General features: G+C 58.6%; 1 protein-coding gene across 1 annotated transcript in view; it reads right to left on the bottom strand.

Annotated features, from left to right (window-relative positions):
- AHNAK (AHNAK nucleoprotein) overlaps nucleotides 1-6,851 on the bottom strand; it is a 20,478-nt gene extending 13,627 nt beyond the window's left edge. Inside the window, exons 1-4 of the mRNA XM_045297203.1 lie at nucleotides 6,746-6,851; nucleotides 6,351-6,507; nucleotides 5,720-5,910; nucleotides 6-4,866 (exon numbers count right to left, since the gene is read on the bottom strand). Coding sequence (XP_045153138.1) covers nucleotides 6-4,866; nucleotides 5,720-5,910; nucleotides 6,351-6,507 — 5,209 coding nt within the window. The 5' untranslated portion in view covers nucleotides 6,746-6,851. The remainder of the gene's footprint in view (nucleotides 1-5; nucleotides 4,867-5,719; nucleotides 5,911-6,350; nucleotides 6,508-6,745) is intronic.
- Between the last annotated feature and the right edge of the window lie 10,724 nt (nucleotides 6,852-17,575).

Genomic DNA, 17,575 nt, shown 5'->3' with positions numbered 1-17,575 from the left:
AATGTCAGCCTTGGGCAGGTTCACATCCACCTCTGGGCCCTCTCCTTTGAAGCCAGGCATGCTGAACTTGGGCATTTTCATCTTGGGCATCTTCAGGTGCCAGTCCGGGCCGTGAACGTCCACATCTGGGGCGCTGATGTCCACTTTGGGCCCTTTCAGGTCCACATCTGGCACTTTCATTTCACCTTCTACCTTGGGCACAGACACGTCCAGGTCCCCCTTGACTTTGGGGCCTTTCAAGTGTAAGTCCACGTCCGGCATGGAGATCTTGGGGGTCTTGAAGTGCATCTCAGGCATCTTGAACTTGGGGCCTTTCAACTTCCCTTCTGGACATTCCAGATCGACATCGCCAACATTCACATCCATCTTAGGAGCTTTGAAATCAACTTCAGGGCCTTTCAAGTCTCCTTCCATTTTCGGAAGGGAAACATCTACATCACCTTTCAGCTTAGGGGATTTCAGATTAAGTCCAACATCGGGCATAGAAATTTTGTGTGTCTGTATGTTCATGGTTGGCATCTTGAACTTGGGGCCCTTCAGTTTTGCATCTGGACCTTCAAGGCTCACATCTGGAACATCAATGCCCACCTTGGGGCCTGACACATCAATGTCCGCCTTGGGCAAGTTCACATCCACTTCTGGGCCCTCTCCTTTGAAGCCCGGCATGCTGAACTTGGGCATTTTCACCTTGGGCATCTTCAGGTGCCAGTCTGGCCCATGAACTTCCGCACCTGGGGCATTCACGTCTACTTTGGGGCCTTTAACGTCCACCTCAGGAGCTTTTATCTCTCCTTCTAGTTTTGGAGCTGTAACATCATAATCGCCTTTTATTTTAGGGCCTTTCAAATGTAAGCCAACATCTGGCATGGATATCTTCTGAGGCTTAATATTCACTTCTGGCATCTTGAACTTGGGGCCCTTCAGTTTGGCATCTGGAACTTCAATATTGACATGTGGTGCACTTACGTCTACTTGAGGCCCTGAGACACCAATGTCTGCCTTGGGCAGGTTCACATCCACTTCTGGGCCCTCTGCTTTGAAGCCAGGCATGCTGAACTTGGGCATTTTCATCTTGGGCATCTTCAGGTGCCAGTCTGGGCTGTGAACACCCACATCTGGGGCGCTGATGTCCACTTTGGGGCCTTTGAGGTCCACATCTGGCACTTTGATTTCACCTTCGACCTCAGGCAGAGACACATCCACATCTCCTTTTAGTTTGGGCCCCTTAAGATTCAGGTCCACGTCAGGCATGGAGATCTTAGGGGCCTTGAAGTGCATCTCGGGCATCTTAAACTTAGGACCTTTCAGCTTCCCTTCTGGACCCTCAAGGCTCACATCTGGGGCTTCGATATCCACCTTGGGCCCTGAGATGTCAACATCAGCCTTGGGCAGGCTCACATCCACCTCTGGGCCCTCTGCTTTGAAGCCAGGCATGCTGAACTTGGGCATTTTCATCTTGGGCATCTTCAAGTGCCAGTCCGGGCCGTGAACGTCCACATCTGGGGTGCTGATGTCCACTTTGGGCCCTTTGAGGTCCACATCTGGCACTTTCATTTCACCTTCTACCTTGGGCACAGACACGTCCACGTCCCCCTTGACTTTGGGGCCTTTCAAGTGTAAGTCCACGTCGGGCATGGAGATCTTGGGGCCCTTGAAATGCATCTCAGGCATCTTAAACTTGGGGCCTTTCAACTTCCCTTCTGGACCCTCAAGGCTCACATCTGGAACATCAATGTCCACCTTGGGCACTGACATGTCAATGTCGGCCTTGGGCAGGTTCACGTCCACTTCTGGGCCCTCTGCTTTGAAGCTAGGCATGCTGAACTTGGGCATTTTCATCTTGGGCATCTTCAGACTCCAATCAGGACCCTGAACATCGACATCCGGTGCCTGAAGGTCCACCTGGGGGCCTTTGATGTCCACATCTGGAAGCTTCACCTCACCTTCAACTTTTGGTGCTGACACATCAAGATTTCCTTTCACTTTGGGTCCTTTAAGATTCAGGTCAACATCTGGAAGTGACACCTTAGGAGCTTTGAAGTGCATCTCGGGCATCTTGAACTTAGGGCCTTTCAATTTCCCTTCTGGGCCTTCAAAGCTCACATCTGGAGCACTCATAGCCACCTTGGGCCCAGAAAGGTCCAGATCGGCCTTGGGCAGGCTCACATCCACTTCCGGGCCCTCTCCTTTGAGACTGGGCATGCTGAACTTGGGCATCTTCATCTTGGGCATCTTTAGGTTCCAATCGGGACCCTGAACTTCAACATCTGGGGCAGAGATATTTACCTTAGGCTCTTTCAGCTCCCCTTCTAGCTTTGGCAGGGTGACATCATACTCTCCCTTTACCTTGGGGCCTTTCATATGCAAATCCACATCCGGCATGGAGACCTTGGGGGCCTTAATGTTCATCTCCGGCATCTTAAACTTGGGACCCTTCAGCTTCCCTTCCGGTCCTTCAATGTTCACATCTGGAAGGTCAACGTTCACCTTGGGTGCAGAGACAGCGATGTCAGCCTTGGGCAGGTTCACGTCCACTTCCGGGCCCTCTGCTTTGAATCCTGGCATGCCGAACTTGGGCATCCTCATCTTGGGCATCTTCAGGTGCCAGTCTGGGCCTTGCACGTTCACGTCTGGGGCATCCACATCCACTTTCGCACTCTTCAGTTCGACGTCAGGCACTTTCATCTCACCTCCGACCTTCGGCACTGTGACATCATACTCTCCCTTGACGTTGGGACCTTTCAAGTGTAAGTCCACGTCTGGCATGGAGATCTTGGGGGCCTTTATGTTCATCTCAGGCATCTTGAACTTCGGTCCTCTGAACTTGCCTTCTGGTCCCTCAATGCTCACATCTGGGGCACCCACAGCCACCTTGGGCCCAGAAATGTCCACGTTGGCCTTGGGCAGGGTCACATCCACATCCGGGCCCTCTGCCTTGACCCCTGGCACATGGAATTTGGGCATTTTCATCTTGGGCATCTTCAGATGCCAGTCTGGGCCATGAAATTCCACGTCTGGGGCATCAGTGTCCACTTTGGGGCCCTTGATTTCCCCTTCCAGCTTTGGCACTGTGACGTCATACTGACCCTTCACCTTTGCGCCTGTGACGTGGAAATCTACATCAGGCACGGAGATCTTTGGTGTCTTGACACTCACTTCGGGCAACTTGATGTCAGGACCTTTAAGTTTGCCCCCCAGGCCCTCAACGTTCACAGCTGGGGCTTCCACGGTGACCTTGGGCCCTGAAACACCGACGTCGCCTTTTGGTAGATTCATGTCTAACACCGGCCCTTCCACTTTGACGCCGCCGGGGCTGCTGAACTTGGGCATTTTCAGGTTCCACTCTGGGCCGTGAACTTCCACATCAGGGACAGTGACATCCACCTGTGGGCCTTTGACATCCACTTGGGGGGCTTTCACTTGCCCTCCCACGTTGGGGAGAGTGACTTCGACGCCCCCTTTCCCCTTCGGTGCAGCCACACTGAGGTCGACGTTGGCCATGGAGATCTTGCAGGTCCCCGTCTTCCCGCAGGGGCCGCTCAGCTTGGGACCTGTGAGTGTCCCCTCGAGGCTGGGGGCTTCTATGTCCACCCTGGGTCCTTGAACTGCCACGTGAGGGCCTTTCACGTCACCCTGGACCCCGGGCACTGAACCCTTCACATCCCCTTTCAGTTTAGGAGACCGCAGGCTCAGGTCCACATCCTGCATGGAGATCTTGGGCTTCTGAACCATCATCTGAGGAGTCGTGACTTTGGCACCCTTCACCTTCCCTTCCAGAACACCCCCAGGCAGGCTGACCTCCCCAGACACCCCAGGAAGAGTCACTTCCCCCGCGGGCAAGGTCACTCCAAGGCCAGCTCCTTCTCCCTTAGAACCCGACACAGACAACTTGGGGACGTCCACCTTGGGCGTGCTCAGTTTGCCCCCAGCCCTGTGACCATCAATGGCAGGGGCTCGAACCTCCACACTGGGGCCGGTGATGCTGCCCTCCACTTTGGGCGCAGAGATGTCCACCCCAGCACTCCCCTGTGGTTTGGCACCTTTCAGACCCAGGCCACCCTCAAGGGATGGCCCGGTGATTTGAGGGCCCTTCAGCTTCCCCCCAAGTCCCTCGAGATTGGCAGAAGGCCCGCTGACTTCTAGGTGGGGGGCCTGGAGGTTCCCGCTGACGGCCAAGCCTGGCTTGCTGCCCTTAGGCCCCATGGAGAACTCAGGTGCAAAGACGTTCAGCCCGGCCTCTGGTGCCTGACCCGTGGGCCCTGTTGAGACACCAAACTTGGGCATCTTCAAGGTGGGGATTTTAACTTTCCCGTGCTCACCACTCCCTAGGGACGGGCCCTGCACAGTGACTGCCCTGCCCCCTGGAGAAGATGAGAAGTCCACGCCGAAAGCCTGGACCCCTCCGTGGCCACCTAAGTCCAAGCCCTTTGCACTGACATGGGCGTCTGGGCTTCCCACCTTGATCCCAGGCACGGTGACCTGGAGTTTCGAGTGGCCAGCGCCTTGGAGCTCTGGTCCTGAAGCAGAAAGGGCCCCTGCGCAGATGTCCACGGCAGAGGCCACACCCGAGCCTGAGCCCGAGGGTAGTCGGATCACGGTCTTCCCCGGCTGGGTCTCCACGTCCACGGGGGAGATTTCAGTCAGGTCCTGCCTGGGGATCTTGACCTTGAATTCGGGGCTGCTGATGTCAATGTCCTTGGCACCTTCGCGGCTCGTCACGTCCACAGTGTAGGCTGTGACCCTTCTGGTCACTGTGATGGTGCGGCTCTGGGTCTCCCCGGGGTCTCCTTCCACCCCGTCCTCTGACTTCAGCCGAGGCTTGATCTTGGTGGTGTAGATGCGCTGGTACTCCTCGTCACCCCCACTCTGCAGAGAGACACACACCAGCAGAAGTTGTAGCGGAGCCAGCCCGGGGTGACCAGGAGCCCGGCTGGGACCACAAGGGAGGTGCCACAGAGCCTCTGGGATACAGCACCAGAAAAGGGGGTGGGAGGAACAGAAAAGCTGCCAATCGTATCACAGGAGGCGAACAGAGCTTGGGAGGCAGATTCCTGCTCAGCGGAAGCCATGGGCAGAGCGGAGCCCGGTCAATACCTACACTGTGCTGAGGAATCACCATCCAGGAGTGATTGGCACGGGCCTCCGGCATCCCAGGGCACACACCCAGGAGTGAGCCGCCTGGACCCCGTAGCTCTAGACTCACAGATGTGTTTGCTTAATAGGGAGGGAACCTTCCCCGAGCCCTGGGCACCTCACCAGCTCTTGAGGGGGCCAAAGAGGCTGGTACAGACACTTTTAGCGTGAGGGCCCATTATCATTTAAATAAACAAGCCATCCAAAGGAGCAGAGAGACGTCCCCACAGGCACACTCCACCACGTCGCTGCCCTACTCAGCAGCAGAGGGTACCTGGGAAATCATGTCAAAGATACAGAGTAGCCGGCTTCCTCCTCCTCCTCCTCCCCACCCCCCCAGCACAAGGTGGGGGGACCGGAACTCCCTGAAGAGACTATCCTCCTCCACGGGAGGTTCTTGGGGCAGCACCAGCCACATGCCACACAGGAATGGGGACAAATGTGCTGGCCAAGGCTCAGGCATGTACGTACGGGGGAGGGAGGGTGGGGGCAGGAGAAGAGTTTCCAAAGTGGGCTGGTCCAGCAGGCACAGCAGGTGGGCGTGTGACCTGACGTGCCATGACGGGGAGGGGCAGGCAGGACTCACCAGAACCACCTCGGAGCTGCTTCGGGAGCTGAAGACTTCGTGGGTCCAGGTCTGACCGGGTTCTGGGGAGTGGTCCCCCTTGCGGTGCAGCTTCAGGCCCACGGTGTGGTGGCCCATGGTGTTCAGCAGCTGGGTCACCTCGCCCGACTGCAGGTTGTCAAAGTAGATGGTGGCTCCCACAATCTGGTCCCCTGAGAAGCGAGAACTGGATCAGACCTGCCCCAGCCCGGGGCCTCAGGGAGGCAACACAGGACCCCTACCAGCTGGTTGGGCCCTGGAGCCCCCTGGCCCGTCATCCTCGGGACCATCTACAAGGAAGGCATGGAGGACTGCCCAGTTCTCAGGGGAAAGAGCCGAGGCGTTGAGAAGCCAGAGTATTTGCCCAAAGCCACAGAGCTAGTGAGGAGTGTAATCAGAACTCAGGACCACGCCAGGGCCCCTCCAATCCCCACTCCCACCCCATGCCTGCAAGGGAGGGACCCAGAGAAGACAGTGGAGCCAGGTGGGGCTTGGGAACCAGCCTGATGCCACTGAGACCCCACCATCACCCTCCACAGTCACTCCTGCCTGCTCCCCGCCCTCCAGCACCCGCTCTCTCCCCAGCCCCCCAGCAGCCGTGGGGATGGCTCACCCTCCTGGACCACCCCAGTGCGGGCCGCAGGGGAGTTGCGCACCACCTCCTCCACAAAGACACCGTCGTCCCGCTGGGCGATGGTCAGCCCGTGGGAGCCACTGCCCTGCCAACTGGGCAGCAGCAGCTCCCGAGTTGCCTCCTCTTCCTTGTCCATCTGGGGTGAGAGGAGGAGACGGGGGTCAGGGACGCAGGGTCAGGGTGCCAAGGGAGACTGCGCGGTGTGTCTCTCTCATCCTTCCTCTGTGGGACTTCAAGTGACAGCCAAGGAGAGCAGGGAAAGGCACCGTGGACAGGGGACCCAGTGGGCCCGCAGAGGAGCAGCCCTCATCCCTCCTGCCTCCCATCCCCGGACCCCGCATCACCCCCACCTCGTCTTCATTGCCCCTCCTGACCTTTTGCAAGGTTGGTTGCAGAGCGAATGCCGTGCCGTGCCGGGAGCCCGCCCCTGGTCCTCGCTTCCTTCTCCTCCTCGCGGCTCTCTCTTCCTCAGCAATCTGTCAACACAGCCTAAGGGACAGATCACAATGAGGTTGAGATGCTGGCGTCCAGGGTCCCCTGACCAGCTGCCACCCAAGAGGCCACGGACGGCTGAGTGCTCCATCCCCCCCTGGCCAGAACTCAGGGAGGCAACACAGCACCACCACCCGCTGGCTGGGCTCTGGAGCCCCCTGGCCCTTCATCCTTCATCCAGCCTGGCACCACAGGGAATCCTGACTCAGCCTCCACCTCTCAGCAGGGGGCCACTCCACTCCTTCAGACCTGTGTCCTCACAGAGCTGACAGTGAAGGGGGGCCCCTCAGGCAGGGAAGGGGAGACTGAGCCGCGCACACACACTCCTGTTAGCTTCAGGAGGCCGGTGTTAAACAGACCAAATCAACGGTTGGTGCGTGGCGACCCTGACAGCATCCGAGTTAAACTGTGGCGTTTCCAGGGGCTCCTCGCTCAGAAGCAGCTCTTCCAGAAACCCGCGGGGATTCAAAGGCCTAACGGTTCAGCCCCACCTTGGGACTCCACGTAGATGTGGCTGTCCCCGTCCTGCGGAGGAAGACGGAGGTTCCGGAAGCTACCTGCCAGCTGGAGGACGCAATCTGTACTTCTTTCCCCGGTGCCCTGTCCGACCCTCCACTTTTAATCTGTATAAGACACTCAGAGGGGTCAGCATGGGAGGTGGGGAGGCAGGCCGGAGAGCACTCCCTCCCCCCAGGGACCCCGCCAAGCCGTGACTCCACGTCGCCTGGTCTAACCCAGGTCACACACGGCAGAGGACTGTCAAACCCAGGAGCTCTGGTCCGGCACTGGCTGGAAGCAGAGAAGCCCCAGCCCCACTAGGCACCGCCTGAGCCCCAATGAGTCAAAGCTCTCAGCTGCCCACACTGGGCCCAGAGCCAGGGCCCCCTGGATGCCAACACTCGGTCAGAAAGATGCCCTCCGGTCGTGGGGTGAGCTGGCAGTGGATAGCCTGACGGTGGACACAGCCAAAGACCACAGCCACCCACACACAGCTGGAGTGGCAGCGTCACCCTGCAGCATGCCAGTGAATCTGTGCGGGGGACCCAATCGATCACGGGGGGCCGTCACCCGGGGCCCTACCCCGAAGCTGTTTACATCTAGAAATGAGTCACCCATCGGTCAATGCATGCATGATTCACGGCCTCCTGTGTACAACACCGTGCTGGCCACAGCGGAGCCCCGGCAAGGGGCAGAAACCCAGGGGCCCACCTTCATGACACACTGCCTCAAATAGCACCCCGGTTGACTCATGCCACCTCTAAACACTTGTAGAATGCCCTCCGTGTGCCAGCTGCCCGCGCTACAGGCACTGAAAAGGCCTGGCTCCCACCCCAGATACAAATCAGGCTCTGGAGGGGCCCCCAATCCGCCTCGGAATGTTCCAGAAGGCCTGGGAGAATTTCTGAGGGGATGGCATATCATGAGGCTTTGAAGGGGCTGGAGTTTGCCTGAAAGGCCGGGATTGTGCCTTCTTGGCCAATCAAGGCCACGGAGCTGTGGTGACAGTATCGGCAGACCACGACACAGAGGGGGGGCGGATACACACACAGCCCCCACCACCACCACCACCAGGGCCCACCACAGCCTGACCTCCTGTTGGAGAGATTCATGAATCACTGTGGCGACTGATGGGCCCTTCTGTCCTCGGCACAGGTGCAAGCGAGGAGGGGAACAGAATGGTGGAGAGGTGAGTTGGCACCGGGTGGGAGCCAGGGAAACGCCGCCTCCCTTCCCGTCAGGCACAGTCCTGCTGATCATTCCCTCCGTGAAACAGCCAGGCTGGGGGCAGAAGAACTGACGCCTTCTCCCGGAATCCAGCTCCCAGACGCTGGCCCTGCAGACAAGGAGCCAGGCAGTTGCAGGGAAGCAGCAAGCCTCGTAGCCCAAAGGCCTCTCTGGGTAGTGTTGAAGGCCCCCAGGGCCCCCAGCACCCCCCCCCCTCTTTCTCCTTGAGCAAGGCCCTTCTGGTGCTGAGCCAGCAGCCAGCGAGCAAGAGAGCAAGAGGCGAGGCAGCCAGCTTACCCCGGCCCACATCTCGGCCCCACCCTCTCCCCTGCTCTAATGAGTCACCCTGGTCGCAACAGCTCCAGACATGCAGAGGGTCACGCCTAAAACCAGAGCTGCGTGGGGCTAGACCCTCAGAGCAACCTACTGCCCCCTCCTGCTCCTCCCCAGGCCCAGAGGGCACACACAGGAGCTAGGGAGGGACTTGCCACTTCCTGGACCTCTCCAGGTTCGGAGGAGGGACAGGCCATCTTAAGCAGAAGAGGGTCCTGAGACCTGAGAGCACGGGGCTCCCTGGGGCCCCCAAACCTGCCCCTCAAGCCCTGCTCACCCAGCAGGAAGGACTGACTACCCTCATCCGCCCTCGGGCACTCAGTGCTGAGGCTGGGGGGGTTAGGACTCGAATGTGGGGTTTGGAGGCCTTCTTTTCTGCCTGTGTCCCAGCCCTGCCTCTCCTCCACCCCTGGGACCTGGTCCAAGGCCAGATGATCCTTCCTTTTTCCACACAAGCGGCCCAAACTTCCAGATGTTACCCAAAGAAGGGTCTTCTTTAGAGCGCCGGGGAATCCCGCACGAGTCGGCCAAGAGAGAGTCGTTTGCCGAGGGCCCAGCGTGGCCCGTCCTACACGGCAACCACAAACCATAGAACCAAGACGTTGCCCTACAGCTGACTGACTGGCAGAGACCCGGGGGCTGCGGCATAAACTGCTCAGGCCGAGCTTTCGGGGCTGGGGTCTTTTGTGACGCAAACAGGTCAGTAAGCGCTCCTCTCAAAAAGGCTGGCCATCTGAACCGACCCAGAAAGATGTGCCTGCTGGACCATCTGTTCTGAGAAGGCACACAAAAAAATCCAAATGTCTGGCCATCCAGGCGATTCTGACTCACAGGGACCCTGTCGGGCCGAGGAGAACTGTTTCTGAGTCTACAACTCTTTCTTTTTTAAAAAAAATCATTTTATTGGAGGCTCATACAACTCTTATCACAATCCATCCATCCATGTGTCAAGCACATTTGGACATGTGCTGCCGTCATCATTCTCAAAACATTGGCTTTCTACTCGAGCCCTTGGTATCAGCTCATTTTTCCCCTCCCTGTCCCCCCTCCCTCGCGAACCCTTGATAATTTATAAATTATTATTATTTTGTCATGTCTTACACTGTCCGACATCTCCCTTCACCCACCTTTCTGTTGTCCGTCCCCCAGGGAGGGGGCTATCTGAAGATCCTTGTGATCAGTTTCCCCCTTTTCTACCCCACCCTCCCGGCATCGCCACTCTCAACACTGGTCCTGAGGGATCATCTGCCCTGGATTCCCTGTGTTTCTAGTTCCTATCTGTACAGTGTACATCCTCTGGTCTAGCCGGATTTGTAAGGTAGAAGTGGGATCATGACAGTGGGGAGGAAGCATTAAAGAACTAGAGGAGAGTTGTATGTCTCATTGTTGCTGGCTGGCTTGTCTCCTCCCTGAGACCCTTCTGTAAGGGGATGCCCAGTTGCCTACAGATGGGCTTTGAGTCCCTCCTCTGCAACTCTATACCAGAGTAGAAAACCTCATCTTTCTCCCCCAGAGATTGGGATATGGAATGCTGACCTTGCAGTTAGCACCTTGGAGACCCCAGGGAGCAGTTCTGCTCTGACACGGCGGAGTCGTCCTGGGCCAGAATTGGTTCGATGGCAGCCCAAGACACCCCCCACCATCCTAACAAAAGCAGAAGGCACACTTTTCTTCCAAGGCCCTCTAGGCGAGTTGTAACCCACCAACCTTCAGCTTAAATTAGCCCAGCTCCATCCACCGCACCACAGGGGCTCAGCCACCCTGCACCCACGTGTGGCCATTTAAACTCGGGTTCAGCAAAGTGGAGTGTCATAATACAGTTTTCAGTTTCTCCGTGCCAACGCTCCTACCTCAAGTTCTCTGCAGCCACCTGGCTGCCGTAGGGTTCACGGACCATGCCCATGCCGCTCCCAGCTGCCAACGGGCCATGCCCATGCCGCAGCTGGAGAACGCAGCCCAGAGAAGAGAATGGAAGTTCCGGGGCTCCCGGGCCCACACTGTGCCGCCCCTCTTCTCCCAGAGTCCTTTGCAAGGGCAAGGAGCCAGGCCCGAGGGAGGAGGGGCGGTTTCTGCTTTGAGGACAGAACAGAGTGAGAAGGCAAGGCCACTCCAGCTGCCAGGCCAAGGGGACAAAGTGCCCACTGGGCCAAAGCCTTGACAGAAGAATGGGGCTGTCCTGTCAAGTCAAGACCACAAGAGCAGTGGTGTGGAGTGGGGTGCCATGCGGGCGGGTCCAGGAGGGTGAGTGCCCCCCCCCAGGTGTGACCTCCAGAGGGACATCCACTCCCCACTGCCCCTGAGGACTGCTCTCCCACTCCCAGGAGCCAAGATAAGGACAGCGCTGAGAAAGGGACTGGGGGAAGATGGGGGGTGGCGGGGCGGCAGCTCTGCCTTGCTGTCCTGACAGCAGATAACAACCTGCAGCCAAGGTCAAAGTGGAACTGACAGAAGTGGTGGCACACACTCCCCCCCTTCCCTGAGACAGGGTACGGCACGGTCTCACAGCATCGCCCACACCCCGCCCCGCCAGGCCAGAGAGAACAGCGAGCTACAGGCAGGAAGCTTCCACCCAGCACCGTGGGGGGCACCCACCTGCATCAACCCACCCAATACGTAAGTGCCCGCGGGGCCTGATGAGAAGAATGGGATGACTCGGACCTCCAGAGGGAAGCTCCCAACACTCAGAACAGGAGAAGGGGCCCACCCAAAGAGGGCAGGGACATCCAAAGGGCGGGGACACACCGACCCAGGGGCCCTGAATATGCCTTTCAAACCCCTCGGCCAACAGGGTCGAGGAAGAGAGCCTTCCACGCTGCAAGAAAGCCCATTCAGAGGATGAGGCTGGAGGGCCAGGCGGGGCTGAGATCCAAAACAGAACCACCGCCAACAGGTTGTAGCCAACTCCGAGCAAGCCTGTGGGGCAGGCAGTGTAGAACTGCCCGGTGAGCTTCCGAGACGGTAACTCTTCATGGGCATAGAATGCCCTGTCTGTCTGCCAAGGAACGGCTGGTGGTTTAGAACTGCTGACCTGGCAGCTAGCCGCCCAACTCGTCACCCGTACACGGCCGCAGGGTTTCCTCTGGGTCCAGATGAGGGAGTCTCGATGTGTGGAGTTGGGGGGCTTTGTGTTTTGTGTTTTTCCAATATCCCGTGATTCCTTGCCCTAAGTCCATTCCGAATCACAGTGACTTTATGGGACCGAGCAGGTTTCCAAGGCTGTAAATCTTTATGAAGCAGGTGCCCTCTTCCTTCCCCAGAAGAGTGGCTAGTGCCTTCCAACCTCTGCCCTGGTTCAGTCGACCGCTGAGCGCTTTCACCACTGGGCCACCAAAGTGCCTTGTGGTTTGTTTGGTTTTTTTTCAGTATCTCAAGAACTCCGTCATATGCCTGCTATTCTGGCCGTTGGAGAGCTCGGAGGGCATTCCAATTCCTAGCGTCCCCAAGGAACGCCGCAGAACTGCCCCCGGGGTTTTCTCTCCACATCGTCAAGGGGCGAGTAGCCAGGTTTCTCTCCTTGGGAGCCGCGGGTGGCTTTGAATTGACTTTTAGGTTCAGGTTCGCAGTCAAGCGCTTAATCCCTTTGCCACCAGGACCCCTCCTGCTATGTTTAAAATCTATCCATTTACCATACTAGAAATAAAAACTTAAGAGTTGCGTTTTGTGTTTTGTTTTTATCTTCATGTAAAAAGCCCCTATAATACATGCTTTCTGTGTTCGGGTAAATAACATATGTTTGTGGGGGGAAAAAAAAACTATATTTTCCAAAACAGCCACCCTACAAATGAGAAGAGACTGTGGTTACAAATCTCTCTAACATCTAGCTCTCATAAAAGACAGCTGTTCCGACAAAGAGAAGACCTTTTCAGAGAGCAACGTCGGGCACAGGGATCCTCGTTCAATCCCCCTAACCACCCTCTGGGGCAAGAATCCGGATTCTTATTTGACAGGAAGGGAAATTGATGACGTGATTTGACGGGGAGACCACTGCGATGCCAGCCCTCCGCTGGAGGGCAGAGAAGACGCAGGCAGAGGGGCAAAGACAGGAGTGGACACACACACACACAGGCTGGGGCACCACACACGCACACACAGGCGTGGGCACACACAGGTGTCACGGAGAAAGAGGCACAGGAAACACCCACAGGCAGAGGGGCAAGAGAAAACCAGGAGAAGGAGACCCCAGACCCGCAGGCAGGAGACAGGGTCCTCAGTGGCGAGAGGGTTCTAGCACAGGGGCAGGGAGAGCCTGAGATCTAGGCAGGGACACCAGAAGCCAGGAGAAGGGACCAGGGATGCAAGTGCCCACCAAGCACAAGAGCATCCAGGAAGCGGTGCTGCCTGCCGTCCCACAAGCAGTGAAGGGCAGGCAGGTGGCCGCCAGCCTTCTTCTCCCACACAGCCGCCCAACTTGGGTGCAGCAGGCACCCAGAACGCAAAGCCCCCTGGCATCCCAAGGCCCTGGACCCCAGACACTTTCAGGTTCTGAGCTTACTGAAGCTGTATCCCCAGGGATCGGGGACCCTTGCCCTGTGGGGAATCCAGTTCACTGCCAGGTTCTCCTGGGACCCATCAGGCGTCAGACTCTGGGTCACCCCCCTCTGGGGTTCCCCAGCGCCAGACCCACCCTTATTTCTGCCCTTCTTCGCTAGCCGGTGAGTACGGGGCGAGGGAAACAGCTGTGTCACACAGACACGGTCCCAGGGCCTAAGCCTCCAAAATTCAAATCCAAATCACACCCTCTGCCACCGACTCACAGCCACCCTGGACCCCGAGAGCAGAGCAGCAGGGCCGCTGCGGATTTCCCAGGCTGTGACTCTACTGTGACTCTTTACAGGAGTGCCAGCCTCCTCTTCCTGCCCAGGAGCACCTGGTGATTCAAACTGCTAACTTTGTGGTTGGCAATCCAGTGTGTAACCCACTAGGCCACCGAGGGGACTGCCCACCCCCACCTCCCGCCCCCGCCAAATTGCAGCTGCCAGACTTGTGTTTGGGGGGAAAAAACAAAACAACCAAGAAAACGCCTTATTCCAAAAATGCCTTATTCCGACAGGAGTCGACTGCAGTCCAGAGTCGGGGTGGTGGGGAGAATGTTCACACCAGGCACCCCAAAGAGGCCTTTTCAATTTACATAGAATGCACTGTGGGAGTTCCAGGAGAGAGTTAGACGAATCTGTTGCAAGCTATGGGCAGCATGGACCCAGGAGGGACATTCAGAAAAAGACACCCATGGGGACACACACACACACACACATCAGTCCACTTCCCACTGCCAGTGCACAGCCAACCCTATCTCCCGCTATTCTCTGAGGGCTCGTGCTAACCTGGTGCTCCCATGCCCGCTTCTGAACGTCCCTCTGTGTGTGCACCTGCCCTCCCGGTTCCCTGCCACCTGCCCCTTGGGGAGGGAGGTGCCCTCCCCCTCCAGCTCACAACTTCCACCAGGTGGACGTTTTCTTTCCAACACTCCCTCCCCTGGCCGCTCACCGTCACCCAGGTGAGCTCTGCACCTGAATCTCCAGGACAGAACCCCCCTCTCCAGCACCACCACCCCCGCCCCCCAGCTGCGGGTGACTTCCTGGGCTCTGCCCGGCGCCTCTCCCCACCCCTCTCCCCTGGCCGCCCCAGGGAGCTGTGATGATCCAAAGCTCCCCTCCTGGCGCTGCCAGCGCAGAGGGAGCGTCCCTCTTCCTCCCCCCGGTGACCAGGGGCTCTCCCCTCCAGAGGACCTGGGACTGGGCAGTCGCAAAGTCCTCAGCCCAGGCCGGGAGGGGCCGCTGGGGTGAGGGGCACCAACTCTGCGGGGGCGGGGGCACGGAGGTGATCGGAACGCTCTGTCTTGCCCTGGGGGGTAGATTACAGCTGGGGAGCTGCCCGGTCGCCCCACCCACGCACGGCCTGGCTCTCGGGGAGACCGTCGCACGCTCGCCCCACAGCGGTCAGACCACGCTAGTGCAGGGCGAGGGCAGCTGTGCGGGCTGGGCCTCCAAAGAGCCGCCCCCCAGCCTGGCCAGGACACGTAGTCTAGCCGCCGGGATCAGCTACAGGCACTTCCCCTTCCCCCTCAGAACCTCCGCTGCGGCCCCCAGGGACGGGGCAGGATGCCCCTCCCTGAAAGGCCGTGTGCAGTGCTGCTTCACACTCGGGGGACAGCCGGACCTGCAGGCCCACCGTTGTCCCTGCTGGCCCAAGGGCTTCGGGATACCACGGCTGGGTCACAACCTGTCCTGAAATGAGAAACCCCCTTCAGCACCCCCACACACCCGGAGAGGCTTGCACCAGCCCAGGAAGAAGTGCCAGTGTGGTCCCCCTGCCCTCCAAGCCCTGTAACACAGGCAGAAGGGGCACACACAATGCAGCACCACACCAGGACCACCACACACAGCCCACAAGGATGCCTCTCACCGGTCATGACACATACACACCCCTACAGTAACCTGAGGCTGGAACCCAGAAGGTCACAGAGACCCAAGCCCACCATGTTTTGGTGGCCTTCAGACAACTGACAGTGGCAGAAACCCAGGGGAGGGGCTCAGGTCAGCAGGGGGGTGGGGGTGGGGGTATGCTCAACTCACACCCGGAACTAGCCCTTTCTGCTGAGCTGAGCCTGCTGTGCCCACCATGTGGCCCCCATGCCCCTTCACACGCCCTCAGGCAAGACACAGAACTGCGTACACAGGAAGGCCTGACTGACCAACCAGTAGGGCACGTGGTCAGCCCTGTCCCCAAAAGAGAGACTTGGGGGCGTCTGGGAGTGGCTGGGGAGAGAGGCGGGCAGAGTTGCCAGCAGGCAGGCGTCGGACTAGCTCTCCCAGTCTGCCAGTCTGCCTGTCCCCAGGCGGTTCCCAAGTTCCAAGGAAGGCCGTGACCACACCCCAGAACCCCACACACCCCTCCGCCCCCGCAGCCTTGCCCCAACCCCTCAAACCAGCTGCTCAGGCTCGGGCTGGTGCACTGTGCCGGGCCAACCAGCCAATTCAGAGTTGAGCAAAAGAATCTTGCCTGGCCGTGCCCAGGCACCTCCACCCAGGGCCTGCCAGACACTGAGGTGACCCCTGGTCCCCCTAGCCCATCCCCTGCCCTTGACTGATACTGGCTTCTTCCTTCACAGGCATTTACCCAGCATGCCTGTGGTTCCCCTTGGGCCTGGGGCTTTGCCCCCCCAAGCGGTGGTCCAGCTGGCACAGACCTCAGGCTCTTCAAGGGGTTGCCCAGCACCCCAAATCACTGCATCAGCCTCTGAACCAGCAGCCCCAATGCCCATGTGACTTCCGAGGTTCACCGAGTGCCCCTTGTTCTCTGCCCAATGCCCCTGGACATAACCTCTCAGGGACAGGAACTTTTAGAAAGGGGCTCAGCACCCTCCAACCCCCCTCTTGTCCTTAGCAAGGATCCTACAGTCCAACACCCCTATACACCCCGATCCTGCATCAACTGCTAGCACCAGCTCCCCTGGTCTCCGTTCCTCTCCCAGTGCCCACCCCCACCCCAGCTCAGAGCAAGGGGTACCCCGAAGGTTGGGGCACCTTGTATTTCCCCCTCAGCATATCATTCTAACCACCGTGTGCAGGGCCAGCACTGTCATCTCCATGGGCCAGAGGAGAAGCAAACCACCCCACTCAGAGGATGTGAGTGCCACACCCTGCCCCAGGGGTTTCCCTCTTGGTGGGGTGAGGCTGAAAGAGGAGCCTGTTCCCCTAAGTTACACCCAGTCTAAAGGACACTAACATGCTTTCTGGGGCACCTTCAGTGTCTCCCTCCTCCTTGCCACCTTCACCTGTCACACAGCCCCACGCCCCAACTGCATGTCTGCATCCCACCAAATTAGCCCATGGCCTCTGTGTGTGTGTGTGTGTGTGTGTGTGTGTGTGTGTGTGTGCGCGCGCGCGCGCGCACGTGGGGCGGGAGCACAGCATGGGGGCCTGGATTCCAATAGGAGAGACTGTTTCCAAGCAATTGTGGGCGTGGGCTGGCACTGTGTTGGGGCCATAAACATCAGTCACTCCATTTTAAAACCCTATTACTGTACAGTTCCGAGTCGCTAGGAGCGCACGTGGTCTTACTCAATTGGAGAAGGTCTCCAATTGAGTCTTCATGGCTACACTCTCTACAGAAGCAGATCACCAGGCCTTTCTTCCTCGCAGCACTTGGGTAGGTTTCCACCCATAGCTTTCAGGTTAGCAGCTGACCGCAAACTGCTTGTACAACCCAGGTAGCCATTTGGGTTCTCTGGGTCGTTCTCAAAAGACCCCACTGCCTTGGCACAGTCTGCTCCACTCAACAGGACGCTCTCTAGGAGCCAGGCCAGGCAGGTGAGGCCAGTCCCACCTGTGAAACCTTCCTCCTGGAACCTCTGTGGTCACACACACACACCCCCTACCTGGCGCTAGAACTCTTGATGGGGGGACAGAACCCGGCTCAGGTCCCCAGAGCCCCCAGCACCAGCGCCTGCCAGCGCCTTAGCACTCACAGTCCTGGCCGGAGGCACTGGGGGAGGGGGTGGCACCCAGCCCTCCCAGGGGCGGCCTGGGCCTCGCACACTGCACACCCCCCTCCCGACATGGGAAGACTTACATAACCCAGTTCTGCACACACCCTGCACACCCTGAGCACGCTGCTCGTCCAAGCACCACGCTGGGCCTCGCCCCTCGCCCCTC

Source organism: Echinops telfairi, unplaced genomic scaffold (assembly GCF_000313985.2).
Source record: "Echinops telfairi isolate 266 unplaced genomic scaffold, ASM31398v2 ScPeMD7_7417;HRSCAF=8455, whole genome shotgun sequence".
Classification (NCBI taxonomy): domain Eukaryota; kingdom Metazoa; phylum Chordata; class Mammalia; order Afrosoricida; family Tenrecidae; genus Echinops; species Echinops telfairi.
Note: the sequence above shows the minus strand (reverse complement) of the source record. Positions and strands in the feature narration are given on the sequence as shown.